This window comes from Candoia aspera, chromosome 7, assembly GCF_035149785.1.
Source record: "Candoia aspera isolate rCanAsp1 chromosome 7, rCanAsp1.hap2, whole genome shotgun sequence".
Classification (NCBI taxonomy): domain Eukaryota; kingdom Metazoa; phylum Chordata; class Lepidosauria; order Squamata; family Boidae; genus Candoia; species Candoia aspera.
Window position 1 is genome coordinate 45,474,891 of NC_086159.1, and position 21,426 is coordinate 45,496,316.

The window sequence follows — 21,426 nt, forward strand, 5'->3', positions numbered from 1 at the left end:
ATAGTGTATGAGTAAGTTTCCAGACTATTTCAAGTAATCAATGATAGCTTCAGAGCTGACCTAGTGTTCTGCCAAGTGTCCAGGTAGTGATCAAGTGCCCAGACAATTGGTTCTTTTAGATCCAGAGACAATAAGCACACTAGTGAGTAAAGAGATTTTAAGCTTTATTATTAACTTAAGCAAACAGATTTAAATGGATACACAGTTCAGGCAGATTAAATGGAAGCATAAACAGCGTAACATAAAGAAAACTCATAACATACTGAGCAAGATGATAACCAGTCTACCATAGGCTGCCAGGAGCCCCTTCATAAGGACAGTGGAGATACCCCAGGGTGGCTCAATTTCCACAGCTCAGGCCTATGTAGAAGCTACCAAACTCAAAAGCCAGTCCTAAGGTTTTTTTTTATCAAAGTCTGGCCCTAAAACCTTGTAACTCTGTTTCTATGCTATAGAGACTGCAGGGTCTGACCTTGACTGGATAGTTCCCAATGTCTGGAGCACCTGTTTAATCCAAGAGCCTGGGAAACTTTACAGATAAGCTAGTGCTTAACAAAACAGTCTTGGGGTTTTCTCTTCTCCCCCCACTTTTCAAACAGAAATAAAAAAAACAAGCCAGCTAAACATTAGTATAACTCAGAATAAACTCTAAGCTTCTTCATGTGAAGGAAATCGAAATATGTAACTTAAATTTCTCAAAATACAATTGTCTTCCATGTTGCCACTACACCTAGCTCTGCAGGTACACAGTTCTTTAAGAGCTCCTTTCCCCATCCCTAATGTTAGAATTGCAACACTGGAAAAAACCTAACCTGCTAAGTTTCCATGGCAGCTAGATGTTCTAAGCTCAGATCTCTCACTTTTAGAGAAAACTCCCCTTCTATCCTTATAAGTAGAGATTTAGCATATCCTGTTTTCCTATGAGACACTCCTAGGAATTATAGAATTGCTATTCTGTAACATTAAAAATATTAAATGTATGATTTATGATAAGTGGCATACTTTACCATAATAAATTTTGTTGCTCATCTTATAAATTCAGATTATAAATGTAAATGATCCTTTAGAGATAGTAAAAGACTGATTCTTTATTAGTTTTGACAACTTCCTTAGGAAAGTTTGGAACTTCCTTTCTAATTACATTTTCATAAATAGTGCCCGAAATGTGTGCAGATGTTCTTTTTCCTAGATGTGGATGGCAGTTACATATGCGTATTCGACGACAATATTTTATATTTCTAAGTGTGTAATTTTTATTTTGTGTTTGTCTTATTTTAGATGCCATCCAATCATGTACAAGTGAGGATGCCTCCACTGAGAAAGCAGTTCTTTGCCTTCCATTGTACAGAAACATGATTGTTTTGCAGCAGCTGTTAGAAAGGTTTGTTTTTGTTGAAAAATTGACTTTTTTGTATGCTACTTCCATTATATTCTTGAACCAGCTCTTTGCATCCTAATACAATAGTACACAGAAGACTAAGAAGAGGTCTCTTTGTTTCTACTTTTTATTCATCATATTCATATAGTTGCCCATCTCACAAAATGTGATTCTGGGTGGTGGAGAATAAAAGAAATTAAAAAACAATAGTATAAAAAACAATTGACAATTAAAAGATTAATATTACAATTTAAAAAAGGCAAGGGGAGAACAACCGATACTAACAGCAGTGGAGCTACCTCAACAACCCACCATTCCCTTGGGGCCCCCAAGCCTGATGACATAGCCAAATCTTGAGGGACTTGTGAAAAGTTAACAGGGATGGAGTCAGCCTGACCTCGAGAGGAGATGATGTCCCATGAGGTGGGCGCCACAGCAGAAAAGGCCCATCTCCTGGGTCCTGCCAGACATAGTTGTTTAGCAGATGGGACCTGCAACGTACCTTTTCTGCTGGATCTGATGGGGCAAGCAGATGTAATCAGAGAGAGGCAGTCCCTCAAATAACCCAGCCCCATGCCATGAAGGCTTTAAAGGTCAAAATCAGCACTTTGAATTGGACTCGGAAGCAAACTGGCAGCCAATTCAGCTCGCGGAGCAGAGGTGTAACATGTACCATTTGTCATGAGTAAGGATGGCGAGCAGAGGGCTCCCATCCAGACTGTTAAGCGCATGCGTAGCACTGAGGAATTAGGTAGCCAAAGAGACACAGATCGGGACCGCCTTAACCTTTGGGGTTTATATGGCTGGGTTTTTCCCATGCTTCTTTAGTTTGTTAGGATTCCTGTTATGTACAAGCAATAAAACATTAGAGACCAGTTCCTTGTCTCAGCGTGTTTCCTGGCAGTTAGGACATCGTTTTAGGGGCATACATAACTGCCTGAGCTGCTTCATTCTGCCCTAGCTGAAGCTTATGGATACTCATCAAGAGCAGCCCTGTAGAGCATATTACAATAGTCCATCTGGGAGGTGACCAGGGCATGAGTGACGGTGAGCAGAGCTTCCTGATCTAGGAACAGGCGCAACTGGTGCACAACACGAAGGTGTGCGAAGGCCGTCCTAGCTATGATTGCCAGCTGCTCTTCAAGCAGGAGTTGCAAGTCTAGAAGAACCCCCAGTTGTGCACTGGGTCTATTTGGGGCAGTGCAATCCCATCCAGAACCAAAGATGGCATAGTCCCAGAAACCGAAGGCCCCAAAACCCAGCCTCTCAGCTTTGCCAGGGTTCAGTTGAAGTCTGTTGTTCCCCATTCAGACCCCTACAGCCTCCAGGCAGTAGAATAAGACATCAACAACATCACTTAATTCACCAGGGCCAGAGATTATAATTGTGATGGAATGTGAGGGTGACCTTGGAAGATGGGGGGAAGAGATGCCGCCTAGGGAATGATCAGATAATAGAGAAAGGAGCCTTCAACAGCCAGAGAAACAAACTTAGGAAGGATCTACCCATGAAGATGTTCATGAAAAATTTCACTGTTTACATTCAAGGTGGGAAGCTGCTATTGAGCTGTGTAAATCACTTCTGAAATTAAATCCTTTTGACTGTCACCTTTTGAAGACTCTAGTTGATTTGTACTTGAGAACAGGAGAGATTGAAAGAGCTTGTGATGTATGGCTATCAGCATTTGAGAAAAATCCTCAGAATGCCCAGGTTTTCTACTTTATGTGCAAATTCTTCATGATGCAGGTAAAACAACTTGTTTCATATTTGGTTTATTACTTATTACAGTCAAGAGTTTCTCCAGTGCAAAATGGAAAGTTTATTGTGAGATATAGTAGAAATAGCTTTAGAACTCAGAGTACAAATGTCTTTTGCCCAGATTTGTTGCTTATAGATGTTACAAGATTGAGATATGAATCTGAACCTTTTGCGTTATTGGGTGGGTGATGTAGAACTTGGTGGCAAAGAAGGTTTAACATTCCAGATGAATTTCTCATTCCTTTTATACGTGAAAGGATCTTTTCTATTGTTCTTTTATATATAAATCACAAAAGGTTTATTTGTCTTGGGTTGTTGTTTCTGAGCAACCACTTTGACTGTTCAGCTGTCCTCTTTTTCTGCTTTTATATGATTGCTAAAGTAGTACTTTTAATATTCCCATATGACAGTTCATTTAATTGATTTAGTTTCAAGAAGCCATTAAAATATTTTTTCACATAATGCTGAGTTGTACTGGATGTTCTATAATGTAGGCTAATACAAATTTTAACTCTTTTATGACAGAATAGATCAGATAGTATTCCTGCACTGTTGCAAGCTTTTGTTGCTGCATTTTTTGAATATGTACATCAAGAAAATAATCCTGTAGATTTATTACGGTAAGCCTGGCTAATCAGTGTTTTATTCAACATTGTATTACCTTCCTTTTTGACCTAGAAATTGTAGCATACACATATTTGTAGCAATTCTAGTCATGCATTGTCAGGTTCCAGTCTGCTCAGCGTATTTTTAGAAAAATTAAGTTATTTTCATTTGTCTGCTATTTAACGAAAGGATTTCAAAGGTTTAACAACCTAAATATATGAAGCACAAACTAAATATTTAGGTTCTCATTCCTCTAGACAACAGTTTTATTACTAATATAAATTTCATCTTCATACTTGTGCTAATATCACATTCAGTATTTTATTTCTGCACACAGATCACTGTTCATGCATTAGTATAATCCATTACACTATGTCTAACTTAGACAAGTTTCTCCACTAACAGATCACTCAACTTTTAGTGGAACATAGCCACTTCTGGTATTCTTTCTGTTTTTGTTGCTTTGAATTCAACCCATTGTTACTAAAAGCAGTGTTGAAGTTCTTTTTCTCAGATTTTAGAAATACTCTTTAACTGTAATTTTGAAAGCCCTGGTTAAGCTAACCAAGTTAATTAGATGAGGTTGAACTGAAGAAAATAATGATTCAAATGTTGAAATGAATTTCTACCACCTCTTTACTCTTGAAATAACTTCCAGCAGCTGCGACCTCTTCCGGTGTTGTATAGCCTTTTGCCAATGTATGAGTACTCCTCCTATTAATTAAAACTGTATGCAACTTTGAAATACACTCTTGTGCTAGTAGTATGGGTGGGAAAATTTTGCATCTGCCATAATTGACAGTCGTGTGTTTGTTGCAGAATCTGTTTTGATTCCTACTTACATAGTAGCATTTCCACTTCGATTTTTGCTACATTTTTATAAAGTTTCTATTGCATAATATTCTGTATAGTAAACATTTTCACACTGAAAACAGATTCTTTGTTTTAGATATTTTTTGAATTTCCCAATGCCAATTGAATTTACACCACCCTTGTATAAGGGAAGTTTTATGGAAGATGTTTTAAACCAGCAAATTCCTTACCTGTGGCAGATATACTGGTGAGATTGTTTGTTTGTTTGTTTTAATCCTAGAATGTTAATTTAGTATCAGTTTACATAGGAAGCCTTATACTAAATCAGTTCTTGAAGGGGCAGCTTATCTGTTCTTGGCAAATTCATCACGCCTGCAGCTTTCTAGCTGTAGTATGAAAAGATACTAGTAGTTCTTTGTACCACACTTTTGTGCAGTGCCCTTCTGCAGTTCAGTTTGCAGGTTAGTGTTATGAAGAAAGGATGGGAAAAATTTGGAACAGTGGATCTGTTTTTTTCCTAGAACCCTAAAGTCTACCTAGTGAAAAGAAGGAATACATACCTTTATAATAAAGAAATCTGAGTTCAAGAATTTCTTTTGGGTATTAAAACAGAACAGGGTTCACAATCTTCCACATCAAGGTTGTCTGTAGGAGGGATCAAAAGTCAAGATGATGGGTATGACCACATGATTAAAGCCCCACTCTACCTCCTACACCACATTTAAAAGTAAAAACTCTGTCCTGGTCACATGAAGGTTGTTTTCATTTCAGTATAATCAAAAGAGAAGAAAGGACATTTTTGTATGTACTGAAAATTGGAGTTTGGGAATACTTGCTGATGTATAGCCTTTTTTCCACCTGAGTATCTCCATTGGGGCCTGTTCCCCTATTGAGTACAACATTTTTATTTTGATAGCAGCATTTATTTTGAAACTATTAACAAAATATAAAATGTGCCTCTTTGTATTGAATTTAAACATTTCCCTTTAAGACTGGTATGCTTTTCTATTAATGGCTGCTGAATGTTAAAAATTAAAATACAGGTTTGGTTTATACATAAAAGAATGAGTTTACTATTCTTTTGCCATTATCTCCAACATAGCTAAGAGAAGGAATCAACAAGTTTGATTTTCCATTGATCCTTTTTTATCATTTCAAAATTCTAATCAGTGCCTAAAATCTTGTTTGGAAGTTCAGATTGTGTTAAAACAGGATATTTTATATAAATATGAAAGGTACTAGTACACAATGAAATAAAGGCAAATGAAATCTTTGTTCTGGCTGTGCAGTGTTTTGGGAGGGGAAGAAAATGAGCTCAAAACTTTGCTTGAGTTCTTTACAAATGTGTGTACATGAGCTCAACCGTAGTGTAGTGTTGTATGCAAACCAAAGTGTATTTTGACCTGGTGACAATTTTTGGTTCTAAATGTCAAGTTCCTCCATTATTTCCTTTTAACAAAAGGAGTATGTGTTTTGTTACAATTTTGTTTAATTAGTTTATACCAGTCTCTTCATGGAAGTTCTGTAGAAGCAACAGATGCATTTGAGGCAGCATTGGGAGCAGTCATGCAAGAGGAAATAGTTCAGCAGATCTGGATGGAGTAAGTATAAATGATGAGACATTACTTGACATCTGTCTGTCTGTCTGTCTGTCTATCTAATGTAGATAGCCACCTGTCTCACAAAAATGTGACTCTGGGTGGCAGATAACATGACAGTTAAAAACTCCATTACAATCTAAAAACAGTCAAACATAAATAAAACAAACATACAAAACCTAAGAACACGGGAGAACAACCATCACTTGATCTCATATAACCACCTTTCCCCAGGATTCCCAAGACTGATGAAAAAAAACATGCTCTAAATGCCTTTAATAAAATAGTGTATTTCAGAAGTATTCAAAGATGAGTTTTACTTGTGTTTTCCAGTTATCTTATTTTCATCAATGGCAAAGTTGTCAAATCCAACAATCAAGTTCAAGAATTCAAGCTTTTTACTGACCTTGTGAACAGATGTCTTGTTACAGTCCCCACACGTTACGCTATTCCATTTAGCACTGCTGAGTACTGGACCAACTATGAATTTCATAACAAGGTACAATATTTCAAAATCCACAGTAAGACAAACCTAATACAAGTAACGTTACAAGCAAGGTTTTGAGATCTTTCATTAGTCAAAAGGTTATAGGAACCCACAGGGGCTTGGGAAGAGGGCAAGAGAAATTTGATGTTGGAATCAACACTTTCAGGTGGAATGGCGGAAGATACGTGAAATTTAATGATCTCATGATAGTGTCGGGTTACTTGGATTGGGAGAGTTATCTATGGCTGGTTCTTCATTGTGATGTCTGTGATTCAAATTAATGGGATTCAGAATCTCCTTATACTGAGATATTAATTAGGAAGGTTTGCCTTTTAGCAGGATTTGTGCCCATCTACCTTATTTCCTTTTCAGTTACTGCTGCAATAGTACATCTGAGATGTGCTTGGACATTAGCTTAGGCTTTTTATTCTCCTTTTTGTTCTTTTATTTCGTTCTTTCTACTTTCTCCTAGTTATTATTTTTCTGCTTTCTGCTTTATGTTTTTATTTTCTCTTCCCCTTTATTTCTCTTCACTGCTTGCCATGTACCCATGATCCTGACGGCATCATTTAGTAGGTGCACCAGATAGGTAGTAAGCTACTGACTATGGAGGGAAATTCCTTGCTTCTAATCTGCTTGGAGGAAAGGAAAGGACTTTACAAAGCAGGCTGGATGCAATTGCTCCTCAAGATTGAAAATGCTTTTGTGTGGTCAGGTTTTAGATTGCCCATATCACCACACCTCATCTCTTCAGACTGTGCCCAGAAACATGTTAGTGCCATCTGGGTCCTTGAGCCTGAAGCCAATAGCAAAGACATCCGTTCTGCTTCAGAGCTCAACCAGACCACCATCAAATGGCGCAAACTTCATTTTGGCCTACCGCTCCATTATCAAGAGCCAGCAGCTGTAGGGGTCTTGCCTTTAAAATCTGCATGAAAGACAAGGTTCAAAGGAATCATCCCCTGTCCTTCCAGTGACATACACCTTCCAGTGATGCCACTTCTGATTTTCTTGCTGATTGGGCCCCAACCCCTGATAGAGTGGCATACGCATGCGAGTCTGAAACTAAATGGTATGCTTCTCCTTCTTGTGAAACAGCCAGGTAACAGTGATACATGATGGAATTTCCCGAACTAATCGTATTTTGATAGATACTAGTCAGTCCTCTTAACTCTGAATTCAAAAGTGTGCATGCCATTCTCTCATTCATTACACTAGAGGACAGTGATTGATAGATAGATAAATAAATAAAAGGAAGCTTCTAACGTTTTCAAAATCAACCTTTCAGGTAATTTCCTTTTATCTGAGTTGTATTCCAAAGACTCAGCATTCCAAAGCTTTGGAACGGTTTTGTTCTACCATGCCTTCGAATCCTGGACTTGCATTCAAGTAAGAAATGTTGTTGGAAGTATCTAAAAGTTTATGTGTATGCTTCTTTTTATTCTTTCAAATCAAGTGGGATGTTGGAAACAAATTAGGTAAATGAGCTGTATGCATGGTAACTCTCTGAAAACTGAACAAGACCGAATTTGGTATAGGAGATGAAGCTGGCAAAAGAAAAATTGAGTTCTAAAATGGGCTCGATCAGGCTGGGGGCTATGAAAAAAATCAGTGCAGTCCTGTGGGAGAAGCAGTTGGGAAGCCATTTAAAATGTTGGTGACTGTTCCATTCTAAGCCTCCCTCCTTCCCAGTCATCCAGTCCAGTAACCTGAGCCATGTTCCCAGTGTAATACAGACAGACAGACATATGGCTGATCTAGTAAAATGGTTGAAAAGAGTTCCAGAAGACCTGTCCTGCATGTTTTCCCTACATGGTTAATTTCCTATTTTGTAAGCTAAATTTGAAGCATAAACTGTAATGTCTCAGATTCAATCTGATAGTAAGTAGTCCAAAGCAAAGAAAATACATTAATTTGTTGCTTTCACTTTGCTTTCTTATCCATGTTCTCGGATATGGTTGGGGATTTATCAATAGCTAGAAAACTGAGCTGGATTTCTCGAAAAGAAAAAATATATTTTGTTCCCAAGAAATAAAATATATTACAATATACATTATTATGCTAATATACTTCTGTTTATATGTGAGTTTGTCATTTCTTCCTCATTTAGGACAAGCCTGTGCATTGTCCTACATAGGTATGTATAGAGTTGCAGCTTAGAAGGTTTGTTGAAGGGTGAAAGTGTTTCTCTTAGCATCCTAGTTCTCTAAACATAAATCTGGTTCTTAAACTATAAATGTAGGGGCGCTGCGGGTTAAACCGCTGAGCTTGCTGATCGAAAGGTTGGTGGCTCAAATCCGCGTGACGGGGTGAGCTCCCGTTGCTAGTCCCAGCTCCTGCCAACCTAGCAGTTGGAAAACATGCAAATGTGAGTAGATTAATAGGTACCGCTTCGGCGGGCAGGTAACGGTGTTCCATTTAGTCATGCCGGCCACATGACCACGGAAGTGTCTACGGACAAATGCTGGCTCTTTGGCTTTGAAACGGAGATGAGCACCACCCCCTAGAGTCGGACATGACTAGACTTAATGTCAAGGAAGCTTTACCTTTACCTAAACTATAAATACTATCCAGCAAGGCCATAAGAAAATATTGGGCGGAGTCATAGTTTAGCACTATGTGAATAAGCTAGAGCAAATGGTTATGTTAATGTGTTTTCCCTGACTTACTGCACAACCTAGAGGAGCACTTTGGTGGAACTTAATTTCATTTTAAAAGATCATACAACTGTTCAGTCACCAAACAAGCAAATGCCATACAATGCAAGCCAGATGGCTCAAGCAGATGTCTTCATTAGCATAACACCAGAGTTTAATACTTACTGGATTTCAGTCTTTTGAGTGGATCTACCTGTTGTGACAGAGTATTAGTTAACAACATTCTGATCTCTTCATGGGAAATGTTCATTTATTATGCTGAAATTTCTGATACTAAAACCAGTTGCCCACAGGGATGCATTGGGAGAATTTCTAGGTAATCATCTGCCCTCCCTGGCCCGATCTGGCCTTTTTTCAAATCTCAATCTTTTCATTTCATGACTTCTACTTCCACACCAAATTTTCTGTTCAGTTTTCAGAGTTTATTCTACTAGCAGAGTCTCAATCCTCTTAACGTAATTTCTTTCCATTGCTTGAAAAGAATTAAAAGAGATAAAAAGTTTATAAATATGTGTTTTGGTAACATGCCTACTGAAGTAATTTAGCCTGACTGTTTTAGTTTAGTTACACTGACAATGTCAAACAGTAACAGCGTTTTGCCTGTGGACCACAAAGGAGTCATTGAACTCCCCTTCACTGGATGTGTTTAAGCAGAGGCTGGACAATAATCTCTTAGGATTTCTGCACTGAGCAGAAGGTTGGGTTCAATCACCTAGTACATGTCAAGTCTGAACCCTCAACTTGTATTTGCATTGCTTTTTTTCCTTTCTGGAGATTTAAAAAACGTTGTATATTATTGAGCATGTTGATTGAGCTATTACTACATCCTTGTATGCTTCTTTGTAATTGCAGGTTGCTTCAACAGTATTGGGAAGAGAGCAATGTTCAAATTCTGAAACTGCAAGCCAAGATGTTTACATATAATATGCCAACATGCCTGGCCATCTGGAAAATGTAATTCAACAGTCATACACCTGTTAAGATAGATACTGTTGTTGTTTTTGTTGTTTAAAAAGGTTTGCTTCATAAAACTGAAATAGCCTTCAAATTAGTTTGTACTAGGAAGGTTTTTCATTACAGTCCAAACCACAGTCTTTGATTTAGAAATATACACGATATTAAAGTGAGGACCTTTGCTTCCCCATACAAAAATATTTCAGAAGTAAGTATACTTTGTGTATATAAGTAAGGAAAAAAATTGATATATTTCCTTGTTGCTACTTTGGAGTGTTGTACTATTCAAATTATTGACTTCTGTTTCCTCCTCCTTTCTACCCTCCCCTTTATATATCATAATAGCACTATCCAGTGATGATGAACTGATCATTGTCTGCAGTGTTTGTACATAATGGGAACAACTGAAATGTCTTGCTCATGTAAGATTGTTTATAAAATGGATCTTTTTTGTCTCTTCACTATAGATTATCATCATTGGGAGTTAGTCTGTTACTTTCCAGGACTTTTTTAGTTTCATTCCATATCCAGTGTTCTTCCCTTAAAGATATTCAGTATTCAATAAAAATAAATCATTTTTATTTCTTCCCTTCAGAGCCATTGCTGCTGAATGCTTTTTAAAGGGACAAAGAGAGGTATGTAAGGAAAATTTACTAAATAGAAATGATTTGGAAATAATTGTTCCAAAGGTTCTTAATTTGTCTCATCTCTTGTTTAAATTCTATTAAAAAAGAAGCAGCAGCAACACTTTTAGGAATAAAAGCAATGGTATTTATTTTGTAGAGGAAATCTATGTTTCTGCTTTTCAGTATTCAGAGATTGTGCTACTGGCTAAATTTTGCATAACAAGCTATGAATTCTGGTTTCCAAAAATATGAAGTGAACTAGTTCACTCTTCCTTTCATATTAGTAGGTATATAAATCAAGAAGTGAAATAGTTTAATCTGATGTCCAAACTTAATATATAGGGTGTACCAAAAGTCAAGGCCCCTAGGCCAATCACAATATGTTTTATTAATTATGATTAATTACATTAATCACACTTACTAATTACATAGTCATTGTCCCACAGTCCACAATGCAGACATTAGGTGAAGCTATCCTCTTCCTGGTTTGTTTACTTGTTTGAAAGAAGAGAGTGAAGGAGGAGAAGATGTGCTGGGTGTGCATGCGTGTAACTAAAATATATTCCAACAGTTTATTTGTTATTTGCAAACAATCCGTTATGTTCATTTGAGAAGGGAAAAGGCATGTGGTTGAGTCTCTTCTCTCAGATGCAGTGACATACAGTAACTTATTTGCAGCACTTTAGTAACCGTCTGTACCATCCCAAAGTCCTTTCACATGCTAATTGAATTTTCTTACATTCAGTTCACTTGGGGCTTATGTCATCTCATTTACAATACAAGTCTACCTATATTTGCTTAGTGAGATTTATTGCCAGATAAACAGCTATAAAAGACTTGGTGCACAAAGAAAAGTTTTGTTTTAAAGCAAGACAAAATGAAGTTACATTCTAAGAAGGAAAATCATGTTTTTGTATTAATTCAAACATGCCAGATTTAACACCATGTTTTTTAAAAACAAGAATATTAGTAGTTGTACACATGAGGGTTAGTGTGATAAACTGATTAAAACATTTTGATGTAAAGATAAATGAAAAAAATATTTATTGAGTAATAACATTGAATTGGTTTTTGTCTCTCCTTTACAGGTCCATCACTTATATCAGAGAGCCTTTCAGAAGTTACCTCTTTGTGCAACCCTGTGGAAAGATGTAATGTTTTCTCCTTATGTTTCAGTTTAAGGTTTCATTTCAATTTTCTGCATATCCCATGTCCATTGATGTGGTGATATTCAAGCTCTGGCTAAATCTCATGTCTGCTTCCCCATCTCTTACAGCAGCTCCTATTTGAAGCATCAGAAGGAGGTAAAACTGATAACCTGAGAAAACTAGTTTCCAAGTGCCAAGAGGTTGGAGTCAGCCTAGATGAGCTTTTAAATTTAAACACTTACAGAACAGAAAGCACGAATCATTGAACGCTGGGTGCAGTCAGTACTAAGTCCTCTCAAATGCCAAAATCATTTTGAATGATTCTCCAGGCTGATCTCTGGCTTTAGGCTTGTGTAAAGCAGATGAGCCGTGCTGAGCAGCTCAAGTCTCTTTGGCTTGCTTTCCTTGAACCTGGAAACAATTAACATGGCGCCTCCTTGGATAAATGATGCCCTCTATGGCCTGCTTCTGGGCCCTGCCAGACTCTCATAACATCATGTACGTAAGTATAGCTCATCCCAATGACAGACGTAAAATGTATTAATTTTTTAAAAAACTTTCTCTTTTTCATTTTCTTTTGTGCTATTACTGATTTCACTTGACACTCACACTGATGCCTGAGAGATCTGTATTGGGGGTTAATAATGCGGGCCCTGTTTACATGAAAAACAACCAGTCTGTTTTGTTTTCCTTTTTATTTCCCTTTCCCTGCTTCCCAGTCTCCCTTTTTTTTTGTTTCAGAGATTTGTTTTGATTGCAGGATTTAAACAAAAGCAACCGCTCTTAAGCAAAGTACCTGCCATGGCCACAAGTATGATATTTGTACTTGAAGGCTGTGAGGGTGGCTTAATGCCCTTTCTGCATTTTGGACTTGTGGCAGAGACTAAAACTTGAAGAGTACAGTTACTATTACAAATGCCAGTGCATCAGAACCTCAAGAGTGGTCAATCTATTATGTGCAATTTTTGTAAAGAAATTTTAATTTATAATAAAAGTTTAACAGTTAATAATATTGAACTGATTTGTATTAAGATACTACACTGTAGTATTGCCACTGTTTATACAAAGATATTTTGAATATACGTTTTTAAAAATCTGTTGTCTTTGTTGTCTTTTATCAGATAGTACAGTTTACTGTACGTTTATTTTCTTAAACAGCACACTGTTCAGATAGCTTACAGCCTTTTAAGAGCACAAAACCATGAATAATAACCTCAAGCTACTAGACACTTGCCCAGTGTTAACTCTTTTGTTTTCATGCAGACTCAAAACTTAATACTGGAGAAAGTACCTCATAAGAGACAATCAAAATGCTTGCATCATGGAACCACACTAAGTTGTCTTGCACAGGTTTCAACTGATCTTTAGTGTCATTCATGATTAGCATACATAGAAACACATTGGCTATTCCTTTTCTGGGTAATCAGTCAGTGTCATGGAGATAGCAAAAGAATTTGAAGGAAGGAAAAGAAAATATAGCTAGATTTAGTTTACATTAGCTGTATTCAATACCATTCCGCACATTTCTATCTTTTTCTTTTTCTATTCACATTTCTATCACATTTCTATCTTGCTTCCACTATGCACACTAATTCATACATTTTAAGCTCCTCAGCTCTTTTTGAGGCTCTTCTGTTTGCTGAATTCCATCCAGCAAACAGTTGCTTGGTCTTCTCAGTCCACTCACTCTTCCTTCATATACTTGTTTTGCAGATCAAGTCTCATTTATTCAATGATGAGAACACCTCCATGTACTTCTTTTGTACCAATCACATTTTCATATTTGGTCCAAATTCATTCAGCATTCTTGACCCCATCTCTCTTCATTTTACTAGACATACTTCTTAAATGGCCCTTTCCCACAGCATTCAACCTGCCTTTATGTTTCTCCTGACGTGCCCAACTCCCACTTCCATGTAACAAAGTAAGCAGAAGAACGCTCTAATACACAGTCTTTTGTTGCTTTCAACATTCATTCTACAGATTACATACTATGACTTTCCTGCCAGAATTTGCACATCTCAACATTTATCAATTTTTCATCTTAAGTAAATTTTTGCCATACATGTTCATTCTGGATATTGCATTTTTTTGGTCCCAGAGCCATTCCTAGTTCATCATCACTGGAGAGTGTAACATGATACTTTTGCTAACTACTCTTCAACTTCTCTCTTAGAATCAGACCATCTTCATTCAATAATATAATAATGTATCTTACAGGTACACACGGTGTATCTCTAATTTTGTTTATGCTTTTTACTGTGTACTATTCTTATATGCTATGGTTGTCACCAGATGGTCCTGCAGATATGACATCTGTTGCCTTGGTCAATCAAGGCATTCACATAACATCTTCAATAAGATAAAGAGCACATTAGGTTATCAACTGTAGTTATGCCCATGCTGTATGCATCATTCCCTGCGAACAGTAAGGCTCATTTGGGCCAGTATATCACAAATGCAACCAAAGTCTAGTTTTATAGAAGTGTGCTCATGCTATTCAGTTCAATACAAATAGAATTTCTAATCTAGAGACTACCTTGCAACCCAATATACTCTTGCCTACATCCCACTAATTAGGGGATGTACACAATGTACTGATGACACTCTGCATGCAGTCATAAGTAGAAAAGAGGACTATGAAGTTGTGTTTCATAGACTGATGGTCTATAGCCAGAAAAGTATAGCCTTTTCTGTTTTTCTATTAATTAAAACATTCAGTAAATGTTTTTCAATTAAACTGACTTTATCCAAACTATACCACCAATTAGGATTATGTACAGAATGGAATTGGCATTTGCCAGAACTGTGAATGTACCAGTAAGTGCTAATCAATACAGAGAATTGTCATTGCCATTTTCTGTAGGCAATTAAGCCTACCCTATAAAACCTTCAACTTCTTTTTTGTATGTATACCCAATGAAGCCAGACTGTCTGAATAGTCTTCTCACAAAATACTATAATTGAAATGGTTGATTACCAACTTTACCCACACAAGCTCAACTTTAAATGCTTTATGTTTCCAAAACAAATTCGTTGCAGAAGAGTGCCCAGATTGTTTTTTCCCCCATAGGAATAATTCTTGATATTTTAAATCCCAACTATTTAACTTTTTCAAGTATCCTTTTCCCTTAACTAAAATAGAAGAAAAGAATAAAAATCTGCATGAAACCTAGCAGATTTTTTAACTAGAGCTGTCAAGAGTCCATATGCTTTGACTACTTCCATCACCCAAAAAGGTATGTATGGTGGGGAGGGGGAATAAGCATTAACTTCAAGCACAGGTTGGATGGAAGAGAGAACAAAGGAAGATCCCTTTTGAAGGTGGAGAGATGATGATAATGCCACCAGTACACGCTTGCAATTTTGGGGTATATAAAATAGCAATTTTTAAAAGAGTAAATGGTGAAATCCTATAAATTGTTTTTTTTTTTCCTAAATGTGAGGATCCTGCTGCTGATTATTACTATTTGTCAAATTTATATAGCTGCCCATCTCACAAATGTGACTTGGGTGGTGTACAATAAAACAAAACCATGAAAACATAATTAAAACCATGGGAGACTGCAAGCTCTCACATACAATATAGCCATTTCATGGGGTCCCCACTTCCATGGGATTCCCAAGCCTGCTGACAAAACCTTGTATTACAGGATTTCTGGAAAATCAGTGTTGGGGCCGATCTCACCTCAGGATGATGTTCCGCAGGGCAGGTGCCAGGCAGAGAAGGCACACCTCCTGAGTCCTGCCAGATGGAACTCCTTAGCAGACAGGACCCATAACACACCCTGCCAGACCTGGTAGGATGGTAGATGTAACTGGAGAGTGGTGGTCCCTCAAATATGACCTGTTCAAAGCCATTTCATTCATCCACTCATTTTTTAACAAAACTGCTAATCAGGCTGAACAGCTATAAAAAAATGCAATCCATTTGCTAATACAGTTGTAAATAAGTTAGTATTAATTTTAATTAATGAAATTGAATTTTTAGCACAACTTGTAGGCCTTTCCTAGCATTCTAGAAAGGTGGGCTCTCTAAAAAGTTGACAGAGAATAGTTCCTTGGGCTTCCTGTTCTATGCCACACTTTTCTTCACTGTCCACTATAATTTATTTACTTCATTTTACTAGGTTTATATGCTGCTTCAATTGTCAACCAACTCTGAGCAGCGTACAATCCTACCATAGGTAAACAGGACTAAAACAAAACCTCAATAAATGTTACATAAAATTCCTATGCCAAGGAATCAAAAACTCATACAATGGTATATTCCTGCACAGGAGAAATCTCTCTCAATTCATCTCACATTCAAAGGCCTTCTGAAAGAACCAGGTTTGATTGCCTTCCTAAATCCTAATAATATTGGGGCAAGTCAGTCTCTCAGAGGATGCTATTCCAGAGAAGGGTAATGATACCAATGATCATTAGCAAGGAACTAGTACAGCATTAAATCTAGTCTTGTTCCACTGTAAGTAGAAATAAACAGCAGAAACTGTTCTATATGTATCTTGGATGGATTCTGCATATATCCCTACCTGGGACAGTTCTTGACATGCTGGCAAATTTAAGCAGGGGTGGGGGGGAATGTTAAGATAATTAAAATTTGAAAAAAGATTAGAAAAGAGGAAGTTCAGATTGATAATCAGATAAGGCAGGATCTGTCTAAATAAAATTAGCCATCACTTTTCAATCAGCTTAAATTACATGGAGTGGGAATAAGGAAAGGTAGAGTCAGAACAGTAGACCTGTCCCAGTGCTATTCTTTATTTGCATCATTGTTGGTAATCTAAAAGCAGGTCTATGTGCCACATCAGTTCTGGGCAAGGTGACAAGATATGCTAAGAAATGGACCTACCTTACAGGGTTGTTAGGAAAAATAGAAGAGGGTTGCTATGTACATCACCTTAAGCTCCTGTACAGTGGAGTGGAGTCTAAGAAACAAAAATTTAGATCGTTTTCAAGGCCACTTAATCATTCTGGTTTGATTTTTGAGTCACTGGAGAAAAAAATACACATGAATTGCTATATTCTTCAGAATCTTAGAAAGCTTGAAAAGGACCAGAGTGCTAATTTTCAAAAGCAGATTTTCTATGCCAAAGATAATTCAGATTTACACTCTTACGGAAATGGCAGCATTCTGATTTGCGTAAGAGGTGAAGATGTTTCAAGTAAAGCAACAAACTAGGAAAGTTTGGTGGGCAGTTTTCTTTAGAACTTGTTGCTGCTGGGGTGATGCCTATCTTGTACAATAAAGTGAGATTATTTGTAACTGAAATCAATCCTTGTGCAATTGCTGGCAAAGAACCCTGAGATTTATTTGCTTTTCCATTGAAGGGAGTGTCGTCTCAGATCATAAAATCTTTTCATGCTTGCACCTGTTAACACAGAGCAAAACTGATCAAGAGGCAATTAAGGGCCTTCCTCTGTTTCCCAGGAGAAAGTAGAAGAATTTTAGCTGTACTCCTGAGAGAGTTATTTCATTTTTAAAGACATTTATCCTTCAAAAAGCAGTACTGTATGAACTGAAAGAAATAATGAAAACTTCATTGTTGTTATAGCATTTATATACTACCCAGTAACTTATTTCTTAGTCAGCATACAGCCAATGTAAAATGAAAACACCATACTTAAAAGAAAAAAAGAATAAAAATATATTTCAGATTAAAAATGTCTGCAGCAGAAAGTCAAACAGTACAGAAAGAACAGTACGTTACTAAAATTATATTACAGTTCAAAAATGTGGATACAATTTCAAAGCCTGGAAAATCACACATAAAATGCCAGGCAAGTTGCTCATTGTCAACAGGTACTACCAAGGTACTCTTTCCTGAATAGTCACTATTTCAACTCATTTATGGGACATCTGGAAAAGGACAGGTGTTTTACTTGGGAAGAAGTGATTTCTTTAATCATCTGGCATTTTAAAGAGGTCTGGAAAGAGATATGGAAACAGTACAGGGGCCTTCTCAAGAGGAAAGCTGTATACAGTCAAATCTTCTATAAATTTGAATACAGACTTTATGTGCAGTTGTTTTCAGAATCACTATGAGAAAACAAAGACTGTTCAAAAGTTTGGACACCTTCTGGTCAGTACTTTGTGATGCCTCCTTTGGCAGGAATAACAGCTTTCAAATGTTTCCTGTAGCCAGCTAAGAATCCATTCTTGCTTTCTGATTTTCATTTTTCCCCAGCCTTTGCAGAACTCTTCTAGCTCAAAATGGCCTTCACAGCCCCCAGATTTGAATATTATTGAAAATCTGTGGGGAGATCTAAAACATACAGTGCATGCAAGGAATCTTTAGACCCATGGCAGCTTCTGTTCACTTAGTGATTCACTGAAACATACAGTTTGACCAAGGATACCTAAACTTTAGTATTCCACTGTATAATCATTGTGGTGCAGAAGGGGGAATATTCCTCAGATTTCCTCCAAGATACAAATAACTTTATTCATAGAGCTTGTGAGTCAGTTGAGCACTATAAAATCCAGAACTGTAAAGCTCATCTTTATTTCTTGTCCAGGTATGATTTCTAAGAATGTAGCATGCAATATTTTTTGGCTTGGGTTTATCAGGTCAATCAAATCCAACAACTGATAGCACAAAAAGAAACCCAGTTCTTGAAAAGTACAACAGTCTTCCAGATTTATCCATAAAATTGTGTTAAATCCTCTAGAACTTTTATTACTAATTTGAAAAAGCTGCCTAAAATAGAAAAGTGAAAATAAGGCTGATGTGATGTGTAGCTTTCATGCTGTGGGTCATCCCATTTTTACTGAGAAGTTCTGCTATGATTTCTTTTTATATGTGTGTGGTTTAGCTGGTTTTGTATATTATTTTTATTTTCTGATCTTATGACAAGTAGTAGCAAGATGACTTGGCCTTAGCATGCTTCTCTGCCTGACATCATTATAGTTGAAATCAATTGAACTGCTCATATTCTTCTATAACCAAATCAAATGAGTTTCTGTTCTGCATTTTGCAAAGTTTGGGAATGCCCATGTTGCAAACCTTATAAAGACTCCATGAGAATGGATTTTAAGGTGGTCAGCCTAGAGCTGTAGCTAGATGGTTGGTCCAGTGCTGAAGGTCTCCCTTTCAAATTGATAAAACACCACATTGGCAGCTCTTGTGGTAGTTGACTAACCTGTTTACTTTTTGTCACGATGCTCTTCTGGCGCCTTTGAGTCAGCCTTGCCTATGCAGTTTTCTTGGCAACACTTTTTCAGAAGTGGTTTGTCCTTGCCAATTTCCTAGGACTGAAAGAGAATGACTGGCCCATAGTCAACCAGCTGCCTTCACACCCACGGCAAGACTAGAACTCATGGTCTCCTGGTTTCTAGCCCAGTGCCTTTAACCTCTACACCAGACTGGGTCTCTTATGATACTTAGTCTGTTTCAATTCAGTCAAGTATCCAGGAATCCAAGGAGAGTACCCTTTAATCATTCATTCATTCATTCATTCATTCATTCATTCATCTATCTATCTATTTAAAACATTTGTATAGCCACCCATCTTAAAATCAAACTCTTACAACCCAACTTAAAACCCAGCAATAAAAACAGCATATACAGTGAAAACAAACAATAAAACCCAAAACAGGAAAAACAGAAAAACCTGGCACTGTACCCCTCAGCTGTCCTTGAAGGGCCGATACAGGAACATTCCTCACCCAGAAAGACAATGCCTCTGTGACTCTGGACATACAGAAATGATAGAGTGTGTGCTTCTCCAGTGCCTGTACTACGGTGACATTTGTACTAGTCTCATCTCACCATTACTGCATAAATGTCCAGGGCTTGCAGGACAATTCTACATCTCCCTGCTTCTTTCAGATACAAACACTGCCAGGTTCTACACAGCAACACTCAAAATTCATCAGATTATGACCTGTGCCATAAACTAGACTTAATGAGCATCTAGTTCTCCATATTAGAGTGCTCTGTAAATTGATAGATGGCATCTTCCCCTTACTAACCTTTTATGCTCCCCTACACCCATCTAATGCTCTTACCCCTCCTTTTAGATTCTTTTAGACTCTTTTAGACTCTTGTTTTTTATATATACTTTGTTTTAATACATATATCTTTTATATCTTCTAGCTTTTCATATTTCTTTTAGATCTGCTGCAACCATGTGTCCCTGCTGCCACCTATCATGTTCCCCTCCCACTATGCCCTCACCCTATCCAGCCCCTGGAGGAAGAGCCAGGTCTTGAGTGCTCTCTGGAAGGTTAAAAGGGTGGGGGCCTGTCAGTCTCCAGTGGGAGAGTATTCCATAGGGCAGGGGCTTCAACAGAAAAGGCATGCCTTTTCATCTCCAGCTACTCATCCCTTTGTTCCATTCCTATCCCAAATCTGCAAATTGCTCTACTCTTGTGCTCCCAGTGTGGATTCTGTGATTTGACTGTTAGCATCATCATCATTCATTCTGAGGACTCTGGGTTGATAACCCCTTTGACAGAGAGGAGTAGACCACTTTTTTTCCAAAAGGCATGGCCACTTCATTTTGTTATTTCTTCAACTTATTTGTCTCACTGGTGCTTTTGGGGTGCGGGGGGGGGGGGAGGAATTAAATTCTGCAATGCTTCCTTTTTGTACTTCCAACATAAGGTTTCTAGAGGCAGAAAAACATGGACTGCCACTTTTCACTTTACAGAGATTAACAAAACTGAGAATCTTTCCTTTGTCCCCCAAGATTGGACCACTTGCTTTATCTCTAGGGAAAAATCTAGAAAATTCTTATGCCCCTGCAGCATCCAGTGAGGATTATAGGACAGGAGCCAAAATGGATTGCTGGAATAATACTGTGGACCAAAGACATTGAATTACATCATGATTGCACTTGAATCATACATGTTTTCCAAATGACTGGAGTACTGTAGTGTGACCTCCTGCAGAATTCTCTGATTCAGACAAGTATCTGTGCTCTTTCCAAAGGAAAAGGTCCTAGATTTTCATTTGTTCTTCCAGTGCCTAGAAATATACATCTGAACTGTATATTTCTGTATTGTGTATAGTTCTGTATTGTGTGACTTGGGAATCTCTTCTTCTAAGCTGCCCCCTTTTCCAGCTTTCAGACGCTGCCTTTTTGTGTGGCTAATATAATATGCCCTTAACATTACAGTGTGCATATATTTTTCAATGGTAAACATGTTTATTGTTTAATATAGAATGAAAGCCATGGATAGTTGAATATGTTTTCTAGTCAGAACAGTAGCTATAAATTTAAATGCCCTCTGTAATTCTAAGAAATATTAAGCATGTATGATGTTTAATCACACATGTGTTCTGTCATCTGCTACACACTGTTTCCAGTTATAATACACATCCAGGAGTTCTCTAGAGATAACTATTCCCCTCATGAACTTATAATATTATATTTCAGATGTTATATTGACT

At 37.4% G+C, this 21,426-nt stretch overlaps 1 protein-coding gene across 3 annotated transcripts in view; it reads left to right on the forward strand.

Annotated features, from left to right (window-relative positions):
* The window catches only part of ZFC3H1 (zinc finger C3H1-type containing), a 47,140-nt gene extending 34,019 nt beyond the window's left edge, over positions 1 to 13,121 (forward strand). For 2 of the 3 annotated variants that reach the window (XM_063309117.1, XM_063309118.1), the window contains exons 25-35: positions 1,279 to 1,381; positions 2,926 to 3,124; positions 3,662 to 3,756; positions 4,692 to 4,802; positions 6,052 to 6,156; positions 6,487 to 6,652; positions 7,929 to 8,029; positions 10,150 to 10,251; positions 10,847 to 10,886; positions 11,966 to 12,028; positions 12,154 to 13,121. In XM_063309117.1, the coding sequence (XP_063165187.1) occupies positions 1,279 to 1,381; positions 2,926 to 3,124; positions 3,662 to 3,756; positions 4,692 to 4,802; positions 6,052 to 6,156; positions 6,487 to 6,652; positions 7,929 to 8,029; positions 10,150 to 10,251; positions 10,847 to 10,886; positions 11,966 to 12,028; positions 12,154 to 12,291 (1,223 nt within the window). In that variant the 3' untranslated portion in view covers positions 12,292 to 13,121. The remainder of the gene's footprint in view (positions 1 to 1,278; positions 1,382 to 2,925; positions 3,125 to 3,661; positions 3,757 to 4,691; positions 4,803 to 6,051; positions 6,157 to 6,486; positions 6,653 to 7,928; positions 8,030 to 10,149; positions 10,252 to 10,846; positions 10,887 to 11,965; positions 12,029 to 12,153) is intronic. The other variant, XM_063309119.1, reaches the window with a different exon arrangement.
* Positions 13,122 to 21,426: the final 8,305 nt, after the last annotated feature.